This window comes from Antedon mediterranea, chromosome 10 (genome assembly GCF_964355755.1).
Source record: "Antedon mediterranea chromosome 10, ecAntMedi1.1, whole genome shotgun sequence".
In the NCBI taxonomy this organism is placed as follows: domain Eukaryota; kingdom Metazoa; phylum Echinodermata; class Crinoidea; order Comatulida; family Antedonidae; genus Antedon; species Antedon mediterranea.
This window is the reverse complement of record NC_092679.1, coordinates 22,479,323-22,499,885: the sequence shown is the minus strand read 5'-3', so window position 1 is coordinate 22,499,885 and position 20,563 is coordinate 22,479,323. Positions and strand designations below refer to the sequence as shown.

At 35.4% G+C, this 20,563-nt stretch overlaps 2 protein-coding genes and 1 long non-coding RNA gene across 3 annotated transcripts; 2 read left to right on the top strand and 1 right to left on the bottom strand.

Moving 5' to 3' along the window:
* Positions 1-4,327: 4,327 nt before the first annotated feature.
* LOC140059790 (uncharacterized) lies at positions 4,328-5,339 on the top strand. The gene is made up of 4 exons (XR_011847256.1): positions 4,328-4,390; positions 4,533-4,623; positions 4,935-4,973; positions 5,104-5,339. It is a non-coding gene; the product is annotated as an uncharacterized lncRNA (long non-coding RNA).
* Positions 5,340-8,122: 2,783 nt separating this feature from the next.
* On the top strand, positions 8,123-13,832 carry LOC140060084 (DDB1- and CUL4-associated factor 4-like). Its single transcript, XM_072106152.1, has 13 exons — positions 8,123-8,169; positions 8,587-9,149; positions 9,327-9,489; positions 9,718-9,809; positions 9,886-9,997; positions 10,249-10,304; positions 10,457-10,556; positions 10,883-10,935; positions 11,424-11,578; positions 11,923-12,020; positions 12,272-12,445; positions 12,576-12,690; positions 12,988-13,832. The coding sequence occupies exons 2-13, from the start codon at positions 8,632-8,634 to the stop codon at positions 13,167-13,169; spliced, it is 1,818 nt and encodes a 605-aa protein (XP_071962253.1). The 5' UTR covers positions 8,123-8,169; positions 8,587-8,631; the 3' UTR covers positions 13,170-13,832.
* Positions 13,833-13,932: 100 nt separating this feature from the next.
* Positions 13,933-20,536, bottom strand: LOC140060085 (zinc finger FYVE domain-containing protein 1-like). Its single transcript, XM_072106153.1, has 10 exons — positions 19,532-20,536; positions 18,633-19,128; positions 18,140-18,381; positions 17,747-17,950; positions 17,525-17,625; positions 17,152-17,269; positions 16,822-16,995; positions 16,291-16,468; positions 15,897-16,010; positions 13,933-15,525 (listed from the first exon to the last, which is right to left on the bottom strand). The coding sequence occupies exons 1-10, from the start codon at positions 20,471-20,473 to the stop codon at positions 15,296-15,298; spliced, it is 2,799 nt and encodes a 932-aa protein (XP_071962254.1). The 5' UTR covers positions 20,474-20,536; the 3' UTR covers positions 13,933-15,295.
* Positions 20,537-20,563: the final 27 nt, after the last annotated feature.

Below are 20,563 nucleotides of genomic sequence, written 5' to 3'. Positions count from 1 at the left end.
TCGTTAGAATACGAAGTGTCGAACGAATTTTGTATATTTGGCTTATTTTTTGTTGCTCAACTATCGTAAATGACCTACCAAAGACCGCCGCTGTAAACTAAGTACACATCAAAATTACAAACGGTTGTCAATAAGTTAAGCATATTGTATTCAAAATTATATTGACATATTTGGATAAGTATTGAAGAAATTACAAGCCCACTTCCCTTCATAATGTCTTTATAACCAATATAGTCCTACAAAGTCACTCAACCAAACAGCTCTCACCACACACACACACACACAATTAACGGTATCAACTTTCTTTTTGTAGGTGTCTGGTTGGGTGGTGAAAAATTCGTACGTAAATCATGATATCAAATTAAAAGTAAATATATTTAAAATACCAAAATGTTACCATCTACTGCAACACCTGTAAATCAATATTTAGATTTGGATTATTTGTTTTGAAGTTTCGCTTGTTTAAAATTCTCCGAGTTGATAGAAGATTTTTGCCTTGGATATATAATTGTTTTTGATATCAAGATTTTTGCATAGGATTTATTGTTGTTGATATCAAGATTTTTGCCATTGGATTTAACTTTATCATCAAACATAGTAAGAACTAACATAGAACTAAAAAAGTAATATACAAATATTATATTAATTTTTTGGTTCAAAATAAATATTAACATACTAATAACAGAAGAAGAACAAACGATGTCACCGCCATTTTGTTTTCAGATCATATAGAATTATTCAATATTGGTTGTATCATGCATAATTATTATCAATGTTGTTTACTGAAATACTTTAATTGAAATTTGTATCATCTGAAATGAGGAGGTGGTTTTATACAACGTGATTGATATTACGTAATGTACAGCTCCTGACCTCGTTGGTCATTAATTAAGTCTGTAATTAAGAACAATTAAGATGTAATTAAGATATTTGTTGGAGCTGTACAATGTACTATATTTTTGCCATGTTTATATTTTTTTTCCTCCTCGCTAACACATTTGTTTCAGCTCACAGAACTGTGGACAGTAGTATAAGACCATCATCGTACCAGACACTACACAGTAGATTTTCATACGAACAACATCACAACACATTGAATTGTAGTTAAGTTGACCTGTAGTTGACCTTAAGTCATTATCCATCGTCATCATCATGATCATGACCATCATCATAATCACAACGTCACATACATTTATTGTACAATTGTATTAAATGTAAGATTTGTTAGTTTAAGTTAAAGTTAAGTCATAGTAAAATGATTATTCTATTATGTTGTTTTTATTAGTATTATTTAACACTTAGGCATGCATGATACAACCGCCAGTGTGCAATTTAAGTATCCTGCTGCGCACTGGTTAAAATTAAGGTTGGTGCGCATGAAATTTCTACGCGTTTACGTTAACTCTGATGCGATGCGGCACGTTTAATGTAAACGCGTGGAAATCGGTGTGCGCATCAGTCGGTCCAAATGGATAGAATCCGTCCAAGGTAAGTTTAATACTAACGCATCAAGACTCAAGAGGCACAAACAAAGTAAGTCCCCCTGATCGCGTAGTCCCAAATCCCGTAGTCCGAGATCGCGTAGTCAGGAAGATAAAACGTGGGTTTAGAATAGGTGCATGAGTTTACGGTTAGTGAAGAGATCAACTAACTGGGTTCTGTCTCTTTGAGACAAATCGTCTCTTTTGAGACAACCTTTCTGTATGTGTTCAGTTAAATTGATTAGATCAACTAACTGGTTTCTGTCTCTTTGGGACAAGTCGTCTCTTCTGAGACATTCTGTATGTGTGCAGTTAAGTTGATTAGATCAACTAACTGGTTTCTGTCTCTTTGAGACAAGTCGTCTCTTCTGAGACATTCTGTATGTGGGCAGTTAAGTTGATTAGATCAGCTAACTGGTTGTTCTCAATTCAGAGACCAAACGTCTCTCATCATACGGTAACCATTGACATTACATACACGCGTAAAACACACATCATGGACTTAAAATAGGCATAGGAGGCCTGCATCATCACCTCACTTCTATGCCCTACGTACACGCGGAGAAGTGCGAGATAAAATCTCGCTCTTCTCTGCGTGGACGTGACCAACAGCTAATGATAGTTATCATAGTTTTAAACATTAGCAGATAGTAGTCTAAAATGATGTAGAAAATACGCATTTCTAATGCGTATTTACAAATAGCTGGATTATTCAACGTAAATCCATTATTTTGATAATGGTCCAACTTATCGTAAATCCATTGGTTAAACAATGGTAAAAATTATTTTATTTATTTATTTTTGTATTTATTTTTTGATTTTTTTATTTTTCTCTAACAATTATTATTCCTTTTCAGGTTAATCAATCTATTTTTATCTTTTCAGAGCTGGAAGATTAATTTTGTTCTTTTTCTCTTGCAGATTTTCTTATTTATTTATTTTATTATTTATCTTTTTTTTTTTTATTACCATTTATAATCAATTTCACACTTTTTTTTTCGCGATTCCCGTATTCCCATTTAAAATATATTTTTCTCTAACAATGATTATTCCTTTACAGGTTAATCAATTTATTTTTATCTTTTCAGAACTAGAAGATTAATTTGTTCTTTTTCTCTTGCAGATTTGTTTTTACTTTTTTATTTTTTGTTTTTTGAATTTTGTTACTTTAAAATAACATCAGTATTACGGTACGGTACTGCTCATTTATCATTATAATTATGTATATGCAATACTTCTATTATATACGCATCTAAACTGTTTGGGGCGGTTTAGAGAGTTTAATAATAGGCCTAATGCTATCCAGGATAATATTAGTACCCTGGTCTTTTTGGGTCAAACACGTATGGACAAATAATAATGCGCAAAGTTGTGTCTTGACCCTACCAGGTACCCATGCACCTGGGTGTTTCTTTATGCCTATATAATTTGATATACACTGAAACTAATTAATTGTATTAATTTTTGTTTTTTTTCTCTTTAGTAATGGTTATATCAAAAAATGAAGAATTAAATAGTAAGATTAATAAATTGTTAACGTATCGTAAGTAAAAGATCCGCCTTTCAGGTAAGTATTGAAATGATATGTACAATTGAGGATCAGGCTAATAAATTCGGTGACAGTGTGTGACGACGTAATTTTAAAAGGGCAACATAGGCACACTGAAAAATGTAAATAATTAAAAAAAATAGTGACTTGCAACTCAAAAATAAACAAATACAGCGACTTGCAACTGAAAAATGTAGAAAACCTAATACAGCAAGTAACTGGTAAAAAAAGCATCTAACAACTGCAACTGAAAAACGTAAATAAGGGAGCGATCGGAACTGAAAAATGTAAACACAGCGACTTAAAACTGAAAATGTAAAACACTCAGCGATCTGCAACTGAAAATGTAAAAAAAAAACAGCGACTTGCAACTGAAAGTAAAAAACGCAGAGAACGGCAACTGAAAAATGTAAAAACTCGGTGACTTGAAACGAAAAAATATCAAAAACAGCAACTGAAAAATGTTTAAAACTTCAGCAACTTGCAACTAAAAAAAAACTAAAAGCAGCGAATGGGTGCAAACAGCGATTTGCAACTGAAAATATATATATAAAATCAGCGACTTGCAACTGAAAAAAAATGGGCTTTCAAAAAAGCAGTTACTGGCAACTGAAAAAAATGTAAAGAAGCAGCGACATGCAACTGAAAATATAACAAAAAGAAGCGACTCGCAACTGATAAAAGCAGCGACTCGCAACTTGTCATTTACTTAAATGGCTTCCGTTTTCTTAGAGTTTCATTTTCGAACATGTAGTTTAATCACCACATCTCAACTAGTATCCTAACTACTAATGTTTTCATTTCACTAATATTTTTTTCAGATTCTGAAAGAGATGCCAAGAAGCGCGTTCATTCATTTCGTCACATTTGCATAATATTAACCAATTCATTCTAAAGCGAAACGGAAGCATCATCGGTTAAATATTCGTTTTAGTAGCCGAGTATTACACCGTATTAATTATTGTATGAAAATGTGGAAATTATAATATTGTTCTGTTTTTTTTGTGTGTTAGACTTAATTACTGGATCACGTTGTATATGGCGCCAATGTCCCATAAAAATGGTACGTAGCCTATGTCCACCAGAAACAAAAGTTATAATCCAATATAAAAATGTCTCTATACTTTTTTGTACAGGTTGATAGTGATCCGATGTCAACGCGGTTACGTTAAAAGGTATTTCTAATTCAACGCTAAATTACAAATGTTAATCGTACACAATCTCACGGGATACTCAAAATAACTTAAACCATTATTTTTTAAATATAAAAGATGATCCGACTCCTCAACGATGTAAGCTGCGGCTATACGTCAACTCAAAAAGTAACAGACGAGCAAGGCAGACGGGTCAGATGCCGAAAGTAAGTAAACGGAAAGATAAAAAAAATGGTCAACTGGGTTCCATTGGAGGCGGTTCGATACTTTAAAGAGAGCAGGCAGTTTGATACTTTAAAGAGCGCATCCGTCCTAACAAAACATTTATTAAATATATCTATTTTATAGATACCACCGCGCAAGATACAGTTGGCAAGAGATATAGATGTGCTGTCAATAGGTGGTAGATACCGACGTATAAACTACAAGTCAATGAAAGGTAAAAATACCAATAAGGTAAGTATCACGCTTATATCATCATCAACTTTATTACGTTATTTTTGTTTTTAGAACTTCTTGATATTCCTGTGTCGTGGCACCAAAGAGGACACTCTTGATGTGATGTGTACGAAAACGGTGAAACGTATAAGCTACGTCTATCAAAGAAAGGTAAAACGTATAAGCTACACCTATCAAAGTAAGGTAAAACGGTGAAATACCGATTAAAAGGCAAGTATCGCACTATTATCATTACCACGAATAAGGAATATATTACATTATTTTAGTTTATTTGTATTTTTTATTTTATAGATTTAGTAAACGATTATTGATGTGGTATTGACGAAACTGGTAGGTTATCAGAGTAAAAAGTAATTTAAAATGTGATGATACACATTAAAGTATACGACTCTATTTTCATTACCAAGTTACCTTCACGAATGTGTATTTATAATTATTTATTTTACTTCATTTTCTGTAGATTTGCTTGAATTGAAGTCGTGTTGTGCTTGAGAGGTGCTTGATGTGGTTTCGACGAAAATTGAGACCGGGTTAAACGGACAACCGGAAAAGTAAGGTAAAACGGTGAAACATACAAGGCAAGTACGACTCTATTTTATTATGATATCCTGAATGTGTTAGCTAAATAAACTTAACGGTGGGTTAATCCAATGGGACTTTTCCATTTATAAGTCCGGTTCCCATTATCTCACAATCCTCCCGTACATTATTTTAAATCGTCAATAGTTCTTATTTTTCTCTTTTGCTAAGTTTACTGGTTCGATACCGTATGGTCATGAAACCAACTTCGAAGAAGTACATTGGTACACAACCCCACATATTCACTAAGGGATCAAGCTCGACAGTAAATGTTCACTTTGGAAGGTATGAGATCGTAGGCCCCCTTGCATGATTCTAATCGCCTGTTAGTGCCAAGAAACAACAAAATGTATTACTAATTATTGAATCATTTAATTTTTCAAGTGTGTCCTACCAATGTTGCTCACCGTTTCCAGTTGAATACTTGACTTCAAGGTCCACAACATATCTGGTGGTACAAGTTCAGCGATACTTCTGCTTCTGTGTGATTCTCAGTTCGGATCTAGATTTTACTTACTTCATCTTCAATGGACCAAAAGTAAGTCCGATACCAATGACCAATATTGGAGCTACCACGAAACTGCGACCAACCATAAAAAGGGAATGTTATGTAGAAGTACAGTATGTCCTCGTATGTATGTCTTTCTAAATTGAATTTTATTCCTACTCGACCTTGTTCACCAAATCTCCAAAAAAAATCCTCCTCCTCCCTTCCGCCTCCATTCATCCCACACCCGTTATTATTAATATTTTTTTTATATTTTTCAGATATATGAAACTTAGTTCACCAATTCCAATAGATGCACTACAAATATCCTCAAAAGATATAACAACACTTGATGACCAAGTAGATGAAAGCAACCAAGTGCCCGGTAAGCATTGAGTGTGAGCATCAATCCTTTCATTCTATCTGCACATTTTCATTTCTTTTTAATTCAACAAGTGGCACACATTACAATTTCATGTTTTTAAATTCAATTCAAATTCTCATTGTAGTCCAACCTACCGTACCGGACAACACAGTGTCGGCTACACCATCATAAACAGCTATATACTAATATCGCACAACGTACAGAAGAGGTACAAGCACCACCAGATAACGCAGAGGAGAATTGACCAGCAAGAGCTGTAGAGAACCACTAAACCGGGTCGGACAACATGCTCCAATAGAATAGATGTCATCACCAGAAATGCGGAAGTGGATATCTACCAGATAACGCAGCAGCAGATTACGATCGAGTGGACGTAGAAAGAACCAGACAACGCGGGAGCAACCATCTCAGGATGATGACCAGCAGAGGCGACGGCGGCAGACGACCAAAAGATTGACGTCTGAAGGGACCAGAAGATGACGTTGGAGGGGGACCACCAGGCGGCGAAGGGTCAGAAGATGGCGGCGGCGCAAGACAAGAAGATGACGGCGGCCGGGAGGTCCAGAAGATACGACGACGAACCAGAAGAGGATGACGACGACGACGACGACGTAGGCCTACCAAACGACAATAACACTTCAATATGCAATTATGACAAAATACTATACATTCATTATTTTATGTCAAAATCTAGTAAACATTGCAATTGTATTCATTAATAATGCTTATAATTAAAACTAATTGAACAGTAACAGTTTTTTCATTCTCATTTAACCTTTGTGTTGGCTTTCATGTAATGGTATCTGTCTCCTTATTCGGGTCCCCCCCCCCCCTTTCCTAGCGTATGTATGTGTAGGCAAGGTATGTAAGCACTAGGTATAGGGTATGTAAGCACTAGGTAGGTATAGGGTATGCAAGCACTAGGTATAGGGTATGCAAGTATAGACCAGTTATGTAAGTAGTTCAGAGATAACATGGGTACAGTATATACAGTAGGCTAGAAGGAGATTATGATACCATTATGTGTGTGTGTGTGTGTGTCTATTCATGTACTGTATGTTAACGTGTATATTTTTTTTTGTTCTATTCAATCGCACTGCACTTCATATCATCGTACTTTTGTTTATTATAGAAATATCACATTTTTTAATCGATAAATAAATTTACTATGTACAGTATTTTGTCATAATTGCATTACTGAATCGTCAAGAAATCGACAGATCATTAATGATCATTATCTTTTGTGTATTTATGTGTTTTAAATTTGAAATAAACAATAAAACATTTTGTATCAATTGGTAATTCTTGGTTTACTTTTTCCCCATATTAAGCTCTGTCTACACTATCAAACTAGTTTGACACAAAAAAAGTGTAGGCCTACCGAACTATTATGGTAGTGATATTCCTAAATAAAGTACATGCGCACATCACATCTTTTGTCGCATAACGTTTGATAGTGTAGACAGAGCTTTACACAGCATTTATATACACAGCGGAGTATCCGGGATAATGATTTGACCATTTCATTTGTTATTCAAAAAGTATATTTTCATTATGGCTTTCCAGTGCGCAGCGCGGATCCTTGTAGTCCATTAATTACAGTCCAGTCACCAGTATTTTGTAGTATGATATAATACGAGGCTCACCGTGTCGGTGTATTTTGCTTTATCTGCCCCTGTCTGTCTGTCTGTTGTTTTTTACTTTATGTTATTGTAATAAATAAACGATAAAGTAAACAATTGACACCAGACTTGTGTATTGATTGTATGTATTAAAATGAATATGAAATACGAGACGTGAAGTAGTTCTTGTTTATGTTATTATAGTTATACCCAACCTTTAGCATGGCATCCTTCATTTTATTTATAAATCGCGCCTATGTAAGGCGCTTTATCGTAACCTCATAGGCCTAATATAAAGTTCGTGAATACAATAGCAACCTACCAATTTGGTATCATTTAGCATATTGTAGGCGTTATTCGGGAACCAAATTGGTACCTAAAAATTAGTAAAATCTAAACTGTAGAGGGCCGCCATATGTGGAGTGTTTTTATGGAAAACAAAGTTTTTCAATTGTAAGTGTCCTATTTATCGGTTGTTTTTTAATCATTCTATTAAAAAAAACTTTAAAAACATCCCCCTTTAAATAACTGAAATAATGTTTACTCTGTAAATCGTGTTACACCCAGCGAATTAAGAGAATTTGCTTTCGTAGGCCTAAGCCAGTCTTCCAGGCTGATCAGCATCCGCAAGTACGGTCTTATTCTTTCTTCATTGAAGTGTACAGAGTCGTTTCGTCCTACTATTTGTACCGTAGTGCATTATTGATTAACAGTTTAACTTACAACTTCTGTGTAGGAGGCCTACTGTACTCATATTCTTGTCCAGTTAGTACCTTAAACTAATAAAATATTTTATTAATGTTTCAATGAGTAAAAGTACAATATTTCTTTTTTCTTATGATTTTTCCATTTTTCAACATTCTCTTACAGATTTTGAGAAAAACTTAGATTCATAGATTAGATTTTTTTTTGAAAATGCCAAAGAAGCAGTGGTGGACATGGCGAAATAAGAGAGAAGATAACTACACAAGAAATAATGATGATGTCGATAGTAAAAGGCCTAACATTAATGAACAGTCAAGAACCGAGGGAAGGAAACGAAGAATGCACTGGAGGAATGCAACACACAATGGGGAGGGGCAGGCAGGTCCTAGCTCAGGGCATCTCGTTCATGGTGGCAGGGAAAGGCCGATGCAGAGTGAAAACTTGGATTATCAACAGAGAGGTCCTAGGCAAGAGAATCAGGGTGGTAGGGAGAGGCTGATGCAGGAGGACGTACATCAACAGCTAGGGCCTAGTCCTAGGCAAGATTATCACCATGGTAGTAACGAGAGGCTGACGTCTGATAGCATAAAACACCAGCCAAGGTCTAGTTCCAAGAACAGTGGTAGTCAAGACCATCAGCAGGCAATTAGTAGAGGGCAGTGCAATGAAAGAAATGGTGCGTCATCAGCAATAACATCGTCAAATTCATCAAATATTGGAAGACATATCCTTTGAAGTACAGTAGCATAAAAGAGGGTTTTGGTTAATATTGTAATTGGCACACACGCCCCCATAAACCCTTTTTGGTATGCTCTAACAATAAAATTGTTCACAAACCTTTCAAAGTTATTTAAAATAAAACATCATACTAAAAGTTTAGTTTTTCTTAACTAAATCTTACATATTCCAGGTTTTTATTACGATCCTGTTAAAAATCGATATTTCCGAGTTTTTCAAGGCCATAACACCAACAATCCTTACAGTGAAGAGAACATACGAAAGAAAGAGGCAGAAAAAAGACGGCTAGAACTGTTACACTCAAACAGCATACATGACCAAAGTTCCCCAGTGAGTTTTGAGTTTAGGAAGCTATACAGTAGAACTACTCCTTTTACAAGTAATTGCAAAAATATGACTTGTAAAAATAATTGCTTTACACAATTTATTTATCATTATTCAATTTATCATTCATTTTAAACTATTAAAATGTATTGGGTTGTCGTTACTATAAGAGCATGCATTACTTTTTATTTTTGATCAATACCAATTTAGATAAGAATACGTTCTTCATTTTAGAATGATTTTATGAAGACATCTACAATTCCGTCCATAAATCTAATTTTCAACCAAAGACAACAAGGAAAATTGTCATCTTTATCATATGAAAGGTAATGTCAATTTTTAGTAGCTGTTTTTTACACTAACTATATGTAGAGCATCGTTTATAATGGTTTGTTTTTTTAGGCAGTGCCATGAAGCATGTGTTGCCAGGATGTCCACACAATCATCCCACCAAATATTAACATGTCCTGACACAGTTCGCTATGGAGAGCCTGGATACATGAATGTACTACAGGTTGGTGTTAACTTTAAATTTTAGTTGTGTCAAGTTTATATCGGAACATTTTCAAGTTCTGGCGGTTTGAAAAGTTTTCTCGACTAAGGACGTTCAGTAAACCAGTGCTTCTTTGGGAAAGTGTTCTGGTCAAGTTTAATTGTAGCCGTACCTCGGTTTCAATACCTGTACTTGCAATTCACAAGTCCATTCATAATTTTCTGTTCTTGTCAAAATTTTCTTTTAAGTTCATTTATTGTTTATTATTTCAGACGGATAAACACCAAGAGAAAATCCTAACAATAATATCTGATAGTCGCTTCCATAGGTATATTGCTCTATCTATTTATATATAAATAATATATACATCTATCATTTATCAAACTTTCTATAGACTCATTTTGAATTAGGTTTTATAAATATTTATGCCACCTGATTTAAATATAATTTAATTGCATTATCACTTGCCATATCACTTAGGTTTTGGCAGGCTACTGTTACTACAAACAAACACAATGCGTCGCAAATCGATCTTATAAACTGGAAAAAAATAAACTGTGTTGGAACAAAATGTTCAAAGGTAGGTATTTTATATAACTATCCAAAAAATTGAGGATGACTTGAATTTTGGACGACTTGATGTGGGGCCGGCTTGACTTAGAGCCGTCTTGACTTAGAGCCGTCTTGACTTGGGGCTGACTTGATGTGAGGGCCGACTTGACTTGGGGCCGACTTGACTTGGGGCTTACTTGATGTGAAGCCATCTTGATGTGAGGGCCAACTTGACTTGGGGCCGACTTGATGTGAGGCCGTCTTGATGTGAGGCCAACTTGACCTGCTACCTTCTCTTAATATACTGTTGTTCATGTACAGTTAGAAGTTATTATTAGGTTTTTTGCATTAAAGGTTACAAGTGCAAGCTGGGTGTCTGTGGATGAGAATCAGGACAATCATATTTTGTATCCTTTTATTGTACTGTGGAGTTGGATAGCCGAGTGGTTAGGACACTTGACATACAGATAGACCCGGGTTCAATTCCCGACAACCCCCAGTAAATGAGTACCTAGTTGAAAATACTAGGGAGAAAAAAGGCAGCGTGGAAAGGAACTGGCCACCCTACCATATAATGCCGAGGCTTAGTACAATGAGCTCCTAACAGCTTATTCCCCTACGTTCAGAATGAAGACAGGACTCACCAATTGTAAAATAAACTATTATCAATGACCTTAAAATGTCAAAGGTTACAACAATTCATTTACTTATACTGTACAATTAAATATTATGAATGGTACAGTAGGTATTATATTGCTATGAAATATTACTAAACTAAAAATGTCCCTTTCTACTATCCTGTATCTCTATCAGGTCAAAGGTTACAGCAAAGAATTGACTGTATACATAGTATAGTGTAATATGAATGATATTATATTCCTAAATCTAAAAATAGATACACAATATCTGGTGGTCACACAAGTCAAATACAACTGTTTGAGCGAAGTCCTAACTCGCTTCATGTTATTCTGTACAACCAATCCGCATACGGCATGGTTTGGACGTCGTCATGGAGTTATAACAAAATGTTTCCTAATCACCTTTGTGTTGGTAATTTGTTGTTCATAATTTCACTTTCGCTGTCAAAAGTGGGAAGTGCGCGCCCTTAATGCAAGCACCGGGATCCGCTCCTACAAAATCACCACCTAGTAAATAGATTAACTGAATAAATAATTTATTGTAATGCAGTCTGTTAGATTTATTTATTTATTAAAAATTTAGCAAATACCCCAAGAGAAAAATCATGGGCCAACAAAAAAGTGGGTACCACTTAAATTTAAAAAGTATTAAATTCAATTTAACAAGGAAACATCATGTCACATCATATAATGAATTAAAATGAATAGCAACATATTTGTTTATTTCTTTTTTTTTTTTCATTGTAAAAAACCAAGGTGGTAGAAAGTCTTATGTTGTTGATATCATGACCTCAGTGAAGACCAAAATAAACACTAATGGAACTGAAGTTTTCTGTCAAGCCTTCGCTAAATCTGTAAGTGTGTTAGATTATCAGAAAACTGGTAGCCTAGGACTTTCTAATTTGCTTTTACTATTTAAAAATGTCTTTCTGAAAACCTTTGTAAAGATCAGATGAATCGTCTTGAAATAGCATCGGGCGTAGTTTTTAGGTCCTAATTAAATATGTATAATGTTCTCTCGAAAAGATGACTCGTCGCTGTTATGAGTTATCCTTTATTTTATTAGTATTATTAGAATTAAATTTACCCATTTTACTTTCCACAGGCACCACTTCTCTACAATGGAACAAAACGTGGTGAAATATTTAGTTTTGACTTTCGAACTCCGTCCAATCACAGAAGAAATGTTGCATCAACACTCCTTCACAAAACCTCTGTGTGCTGTCTGAAACTTCTGAATGATGAAAATTATATCGTTGCAAGTGATATGTCTGGAAAGGTAGTACATTTTTTTTTAAAGAAATTTCTTGAATATAAAAAAATGTATTTTCTTTTTTCCCACTTAACTTGTAGGTTACATAATCCATTTTTTTGTTTATTATACTGTAGAATGTTTTGTATTTTTTCAGATAAAAATGTGGGATATAAGAATGTGTGCCGTTGTTAGAGAATACCATGGCAATAACAATCAGCTTAGACATTTACCTTTCCAGATAGATTCAACAGAAAATATTCTCTACACTGGTAAGCTTTTAAATTTGGTTTACCTTTAAAGACCCCTCTAAATAAAGACAAACCTTTCAGGACACTTAACAACACAACATATATTTTGTACTTTCTTATGTAATCTGACAAAATTTACACTGGAAGGAAAATTACCATAATCTTTCGCCTCGTCTGAAATTTTCAATTTCACTACTCACTATTCCCCAGCACAGATCGTCATTTTATATCAATAATTACTGTATATTTAAAGCATTTTTGCCTTGTCTGTTTTTAACCTCTTGCTGTGGCCTTGATATGCGTTTCTTTTTTCTATAGTTGGTCAGGATTGCTTCACCAGAATGTGGAGCCTGAATACCGGCAACCTACTGAACACAATCCCACCACCTCTGCCAGCCTCCAAGCAGACCTTACCATCTATCATCTACTCCACTGACTGGGCTGCAAGCCCTGGCCTTCTGCTGGCAACACAGAAGCAACTGGACTGGTATTCGTTATGACCCTCGTTACTGTGGTTATCCTCATAATAGTTAGCTTTCAATTTTTTTAAACGACCAGAACCAAAGGGTGATTCAAATGAGAAAATGTTTATACTGCTATGTGCATAATGTTTTCACTTTATTTTGTTATGAACTAAAAACATGAAAAAAATAATAGTCAAAATTAATCCAATGGGTTCTAGCCTATGAGAGACTAGCTGTAGTACTGTATCTTTAGTATTAAGCTTGGTTCCCACTAGAACGTAACGCAAGGACGTAAACGCAACGCAAGCGTTTTAACCAATGACAAGCAAAGTTATAGACAGTTAGCAATCACAAGCGAATAAGCCATCGCTTGTGATTGGTCAATTCACTTGCGTTGCGTTACGTCCTTGTGTTGCGTCGCTAGTGGGAACCACGCTTAATATAAAAGTAACTGGACAGGTATACCATACGTCTCTTGTCTTGCCTCAACATCAACACATGGACATTAACTTTATGTACTCATAAATAGGAATAGTAGCCCTAGTCTTTAAAAAAAAACTTTTATTACTTTGTTAATTTTTAAATTTTATATTTTATTATCATTTTAATCATGATTATTCACACCATATCTTTTATTTATGTAATAACTTTTTTAAATGCATCATTTAAAAAAAAATTTATTTATATTATATATAGATAAATTGTACACCTTTTTCAAGAATGAATAAATAAACAAAAGAAAACCTTGATAATTGTTGTATATATTTATTGTTATATCCAAAAAGATGTCTGAAAAATGCCATACAGCTATTTGGTTAAATAGTATTACACACATATATTTCTGGCAGTATTGCCAGCACTGTAAAATCATGTTAGATTTGTTTTAATCTTTCACCTGATAAGATTGTCCCATTGATGGAGAAGGGATTTTCAGATTTGGAGTGCTTGTCAGGGCCATTAATGCTTGTTGGATCCTACTTCCACGCAACGCAAGGACGTAAAAGTGTTACAAGTAATTTGACCAATCACAACATGATGGATCATCCAAAGTTTCCACTTGTGATTGGTCAGCTCACTTGCATTGTGCCTACTGTACGTCGTTCCTTTGCATCAAGTATGAGACAAGCTTTTATATGAAACGTGTGCATGTATGCAATACCACTAAAAATTTTTTGTGATTTTTAATCTGATTAAGGTGAAGATCACAATAACATATAGTTAAATGTGTAAATGTATTTTATAGTAAAAATGAAAGTACTAACTGAACTTAAGTGGTTTTAGTAAGTAATAAATATTACTGGATTAAATACTTTAAAATCTGAAATACACTTAATATTGTTTCAGTACATAATTTATAAAACAAAAAATATTTTGAAAGATACAAATTAATGTTGATAATTATACATAAAATCAATTCATTATATTCTTCTAACTGTATGTAAATTATTATTATTTACATATATATTGCATATTTTATCCAATGAATTATATTAGTTACTTTACCGTAACTTATAGACTTACATTTATGTCTATTTCCTTAAAATTATTTGAAGAGTACAAACCGTAGATAACACTATGTTAAATAAAATGTTTGTGTTTTACAGAGAACCCAACCTCCCCACCCCCAATCCTAAAAAAAATATCGGCAAATAATAACTTCACTTAATTTCTTTAAAACATTCGTTACATGATCATACTGTACTAATAAACATGCGTAACATTAAACCAATCAAATCACACACACACCGTTGACGAAAAATTGCATTATTTCCAAGCACACTTCTTCATGGCAAATTGGATTGAAAACACAATGTAATAATCCATGTGGTTCAGTCATCCATGTGTGTGTAATTTATGGATTTCTATTGGCAGGGTTGGCAAAAGAAACTGAATTAGATGCATTGTTGACCATGTCAACAAGAAAAAGCAAATTTGAAGCACAGTCGACCATGCCAATAGCTTCCACACCAAATATTGTCATTATTAATTACTGTATCGGACCACATAGTTAAGTTGAAGCGGAGACAGACCAGCAATTTCATGGAAACTGCCATCTGAACAAGGCATTAATAATAAATCTCCATTTATTGCATTTAACAGTCTGAACATGCCCTTAATGAAAACTTAATAATCCCTTTACATTGCTTTTAAATACATCTTCATCATAGACTCTCTTTTTCATTGCATTTATTACAGACTCTTACTGGCTGGTCCCATCCTCTTGATGGCACTGGCTTGGTATTCTTAGAGCAGTCTCCGCACACTCCTTGGCCGCAAGCCCTGCAGTGGTGTATGCGTATCTTGGGGGTAAACTCATTCTGACAGCATATACAATTGGTTATCTCTTCATTGGGTACCCAGTAAACTGGCCTGGCTGCATCGAGTAGATAATCTAAATTGTTGGAGAAAACCCAGATTATTTTTATTGTCGGAAGAGAAAATCGTGGGCCAGGTTAATATGTTTATTGGTTGTTTTCAACCTATTACATGGAATTTCAAAATCTCCCAATTATCAGATATTTTGAATCATCTCCCATCTCCTAAAGGTACAATTTCTCCCGATACGTCTGGATACAAAAACATCCCATACATTTACCATAGATTACAGTACAGTATTTCTAAAGGCCAGAAAATACATTATCTATTGGCAAAGATTTCAAATCTATGTTTGCATGTATAGCACTCTATGATTTGGCCAGGCATTTAAAAGTCTCCAGATATTTCATTATTCCAAGTTTGGACAGTTTGAAGTAAATATTTTACCTTTTGGGTACACCATCACATTGGCCACCATTCCTAAAGTATTTTGAAATGCTTCACCCACTTTTCTTGCCATTACTGGAGGCTGTTCTGTTCCATCTTCCTGGACCTCTAACACTGAAGAAGATAAAATGGTAACTTGTTGGATAGAAGATTGTTCAGTAGTATCTCTTTGACGCGACTCTTGCTCATGCTTGAGTTACTTCAGCTATTACAGTTGGTATTAAGCTCTCGCTACACTATCAAATTAGTTTGACAAAAAAAGTGTGACGTGCCCAAATATGGTAGTGATACATGTCCATATCGGCACATCACATATTTTTGTCACATAAAATTTGATAGTGTAGACAGAGCTTTAAACCGAGGGCTTTGGGAATCGTATTGTAATGTTGTATACCTTGTTTTGATCGTATCTCATAGCAGTCATCACACACCCTGACCGGGGCTTCACCCCATCCTTTCTCTGGTACCGGTAGTTTCTTACTTGAACATTCGTCACAGAACCCATTACCACAAACGCGACAGTGATGCTTTTTCTCGTCGGTTTCAAAACTTAATTCACACTTTTGACAATTCTATGAAACGAAATAAGTGGTCTGTGACATTTCTAATTTGGAAATTCATATCGAAAGTTTTGTAGTCTAGTAATTTATTTTGTTTGTTAGTACAGTATTTGCATGGTTGTATGTTCATCAATATTTGGTATAGGTCAAATAAAAAATTGCGCTGATTACGACTGCAACATTATGGGAGTATGTTTCGAGACGTGCTTGATCCAAAAACATAACCAGGGTAATATAATAATGTGAAACGCCTAGAGGCGTTGTGCATTAAGCGCTATATAATATATATCGACGTATTATTATTTTTATATTATTGTTATTATGTTTTGTGGGAAAACTGGAGATCAGTACCAACTTCAGCTTACCACAATCTGTGAATTTGGAATCCAATACGTAGGTGCAATCTGGTCTGATATCCAATCGCTTATCATAGTGGTCGGTTTCTTACTGACAGAGCTGACCGAGTCGATCAAGTATGACAATCCATCAATCACCTTTCTGCTCGTATTATCAGTCGTACCTTGCAGCACCATGTGACCCTAAAAAATAACAAAATATTTTATATTGTGTATCATCTTTACTGTGTGTCTCTATCCTCCAAAATATGCATTGCTCTGATGCCAAAGAGATTACTTCTCAGATTGCCTTTTAATGGTATTTATAACTTTTGATTTGCGACGAATTGAATGACTTACTCCAGGCCACACATGGCGAATCTCTGTCCTGACAGCGGCATCTACTGGGTCTTGATTGCCATACCAGTACTGCCGACTACGGAAGATGATGCCGCAGTTAGGACACTCCAAAACATATCTAAAAGACAGAATCGGTAAAAAATAACTGTGTTTTACCAATAGCTGAAACATAAGAATAAGATGGATTTTAATAGCAGTTTACATTTAGAAGGGGGAGGGGGAGGTGAAGAATGGGAGAGGAAGGAAGGGGAGGGGCTTTGAGCATTCATGTTTGGTTCTATTTTAGCATAGAATAAATTCTAAACTGCACAGTGCTATACTAAACATAAACTAACTTTAGAAATGATAAAGATGAGGAAATATGTGAACATACCCTGACCAAGCGTACTTAGCTAGGCCGACCCAGCCGGAGTCATTACAAGATGAGGTCTTGGGCACGACTACAACTTCTTCACCACACTTTTCTAGACAGGCCTAAAGAAGAAACAAGTATTTACCTATATTGTTAGCTTTTTAGGTACGGTAAACGGCGCCCATGCCTTAACCGATCAGCCACAAACGACTTAATTATAGCTCATTATAAAAATAGAAATACCTTGCAAATATATACACGATTGTCATGCTGATGAAGATACTTGCATCGCCCATCTGTATCGTGTCCCAGTTCGTCTTTGTGGTTCATGGACCTGACGCACCGCTTCTGGCACGCTAAGCATCGACTCGTACACGTGAAGTATTCGTCGGGAAACGTCTTTGGCTGCGTAGTTTCAATATCTCCACTGAACTTTTCATTTAAAACCTGAAATTTAGAAAATGGTGTTGTTTGATTGCCAAATGATTTTACGGGTATGCATGAGTTTTAATTGACAATTAGTGGTGTGACCTCTTTGAATATGGTATGAAAGATTAAATTTCTGTTAAGGGGCGTGGAACTGATTGTGTCGGCAGCAAGAGGTAAAACCTTTGACCTCCGGAGTGAAATATTTACCCTCAGTGCTTTGAACACAATAGCTACTGGTCTTGGCGACCTCACAGTATTGTCTTTGATCTGGTCCTCCAACTTTTCGCGGAGTATGTTGAAGTTTGTAGGCAAGTTATTGGTACGCGTTCCAACGTAATGGAGGCTACTAAACGCTCGGACATCCAGATGCATTTTTTCAAAACGTTCACGAAGGAGGATATCGGCTGACTTTTCTGAACCAAATCCTGGGAAAAGAAAAATGTGTGCTACTAAAAAAAAAAAAAAATATTCAGGGTGGATCGATTTGGTGAGAGAATGGGAGTGGGAATGGCGCTAAAGTTATGAACTACTTTGATATGACAGACTATTAATATTATATATGTTTGCACTCCCCCAGGATGTGCCGTTGATATTTGAACTTATTAAAACTATATAGGTTTAGTGTGGATAGTAATGGCACTGTGGTGGTGTGGTAAACATCCTTGCCTTCCTGTCACAAGTTCCTAATTCAAGTGCTTACCTAACACATCCGTATGCTGTGTTTCGTGGAAGACCAAAACAGCTGGACCAATGGTAGACAGCGATATATCCTCACCAATCCGATTCACTGTTATTTTCAACTCCTTATCGAAATGTTTCTGATAAGCTAAAGATGCGTCTCCGATGAAGCGAAACAGGTCACTGTGTAGCCGATCAGCTCTTGTACGATAGATAACAATATCGGATATCGCAAGTACCTTTAATAGTAGTCTAGTACGTTGATTCTCATTGGGCGATACACCAAGCAGGCCTTCTGTGTCGATTGTGACGACCTTGAGATTGTTGTCGTAGGCTGCCCATACACCAACTGTGCACGATTCTTGAAGATGGGACGTTTTAAAGACTTCTTGACCAGAAAAGAATGTATGATTCAAAGTGTGGGATTTTCCATCGCCAGTATTTCCGAATATTGACACAATCTTTACATCTTGGTCTTCGCATCCTAGTTTTTCTAGTAAGTCCAATTCAGACTTTACCTATTTAAACAAAATTAATACAGTCATTATTAAGGGCCTTTCATACCTTCTACAATAATATATATAGTTAAAGCAGTTTAATGAATTCCAATGAATACAATTTTTTCCTGTAAAACTTTTTTCATTTCAATTTTATAATAATTTGTACAGCAGTTGTACTTTTGGCAACCTTTTATTTTGGGACGGTAGACAAGGGAGATGAAAAAAGATTGATTATAATCGCATGCTTATAATCCCAGTATACACTTTTACGTTAATTATCAGGATTATATTTGTTCAATTTAACATTCGTCCTTCGTCTACAGTCCCGAAACAAAAGCTTGCTAATATTGCAATGTCTTTTTGCAACTCGGACCTATATTTTAAAAATTTAGCTTGTTAATTGACGAAAACTGCCAATCACCTGAAGTTTTTCATCGCCATTAACCAGAAGAAAACCGGGATTCAAATTCTGATGATCAGTCATTTCATCAGAAGCGTCCTCCTTGTCTTTTTCACTTGTAGACTTCGTTCGTGGTCGCGGAACTGGTCGACTGCTCTTTTTCTCAGACTCTGAAAAATGGTCAACCATGTTTCCAGAGTCAAGGTCAAGAAGCGCCGCTTCTAATTCATCCATCGATGATAAATGACTGTTTGGTTGGATGACCGCCGCTTGACGATTTTGATTCATTTCAAAATCTTGTTCTTCGGTCGTTTTTTTTAAAGATTTTACAGACGAATCACAATCAAGAAATGTTGACGTTGCTGCACTTGGACGAAGAATGGCTGCACCCTTTGTTGTTTGTAAAAATGGACCTGGTGGCGGACACAATGTAAAAATATCTGACGGTTGTTCTATATTCGGTAACGATGTCAACGAATGCAGTTGATCGTCAAAATCTATACCAGTTTGGAAATCATCGGAACTGTTTTCTTCCGGAATCTTTTGAATGTCGTCATCATCTGGGTCCGACAATAGTAATAAATTCTCTTCTTCTGCTTGTACAGGTTTTGGAATTAATTTACGATGGTGTTTCGACAGTTTACCAGTATGAAAATGTTTATTGCATTCTTCGCAAAACAAAGCCCTGCATTCTTCACACCTCACTGACGCTGCATTATATGGGTTACACCATTTTTCACATACATGGAACCCTTTTGGATACTGGTTCTGTATTATTTCCTCCCGTTCATGAAACATAAATTTAGGCCGTGATTCGTGCAGCTGACTTTCACACAGGCTGCACTGTCGACTTCCACAGTTTTCACACCAAAACTTTGCCTCACCACCAGAGCAGCTAAATTTCTCCTCACAAATTCGTTTCGATGTCGGTTTCGTTTCTGTTACTTTGAACTTTCCTGCCATCGTAATCAATAACTCGTTGAAAAACACTTTAAAAGACTTTGATTAAAAATAATTATGACGCAACTAATATAATTTTCCCAGAGCTAAAAA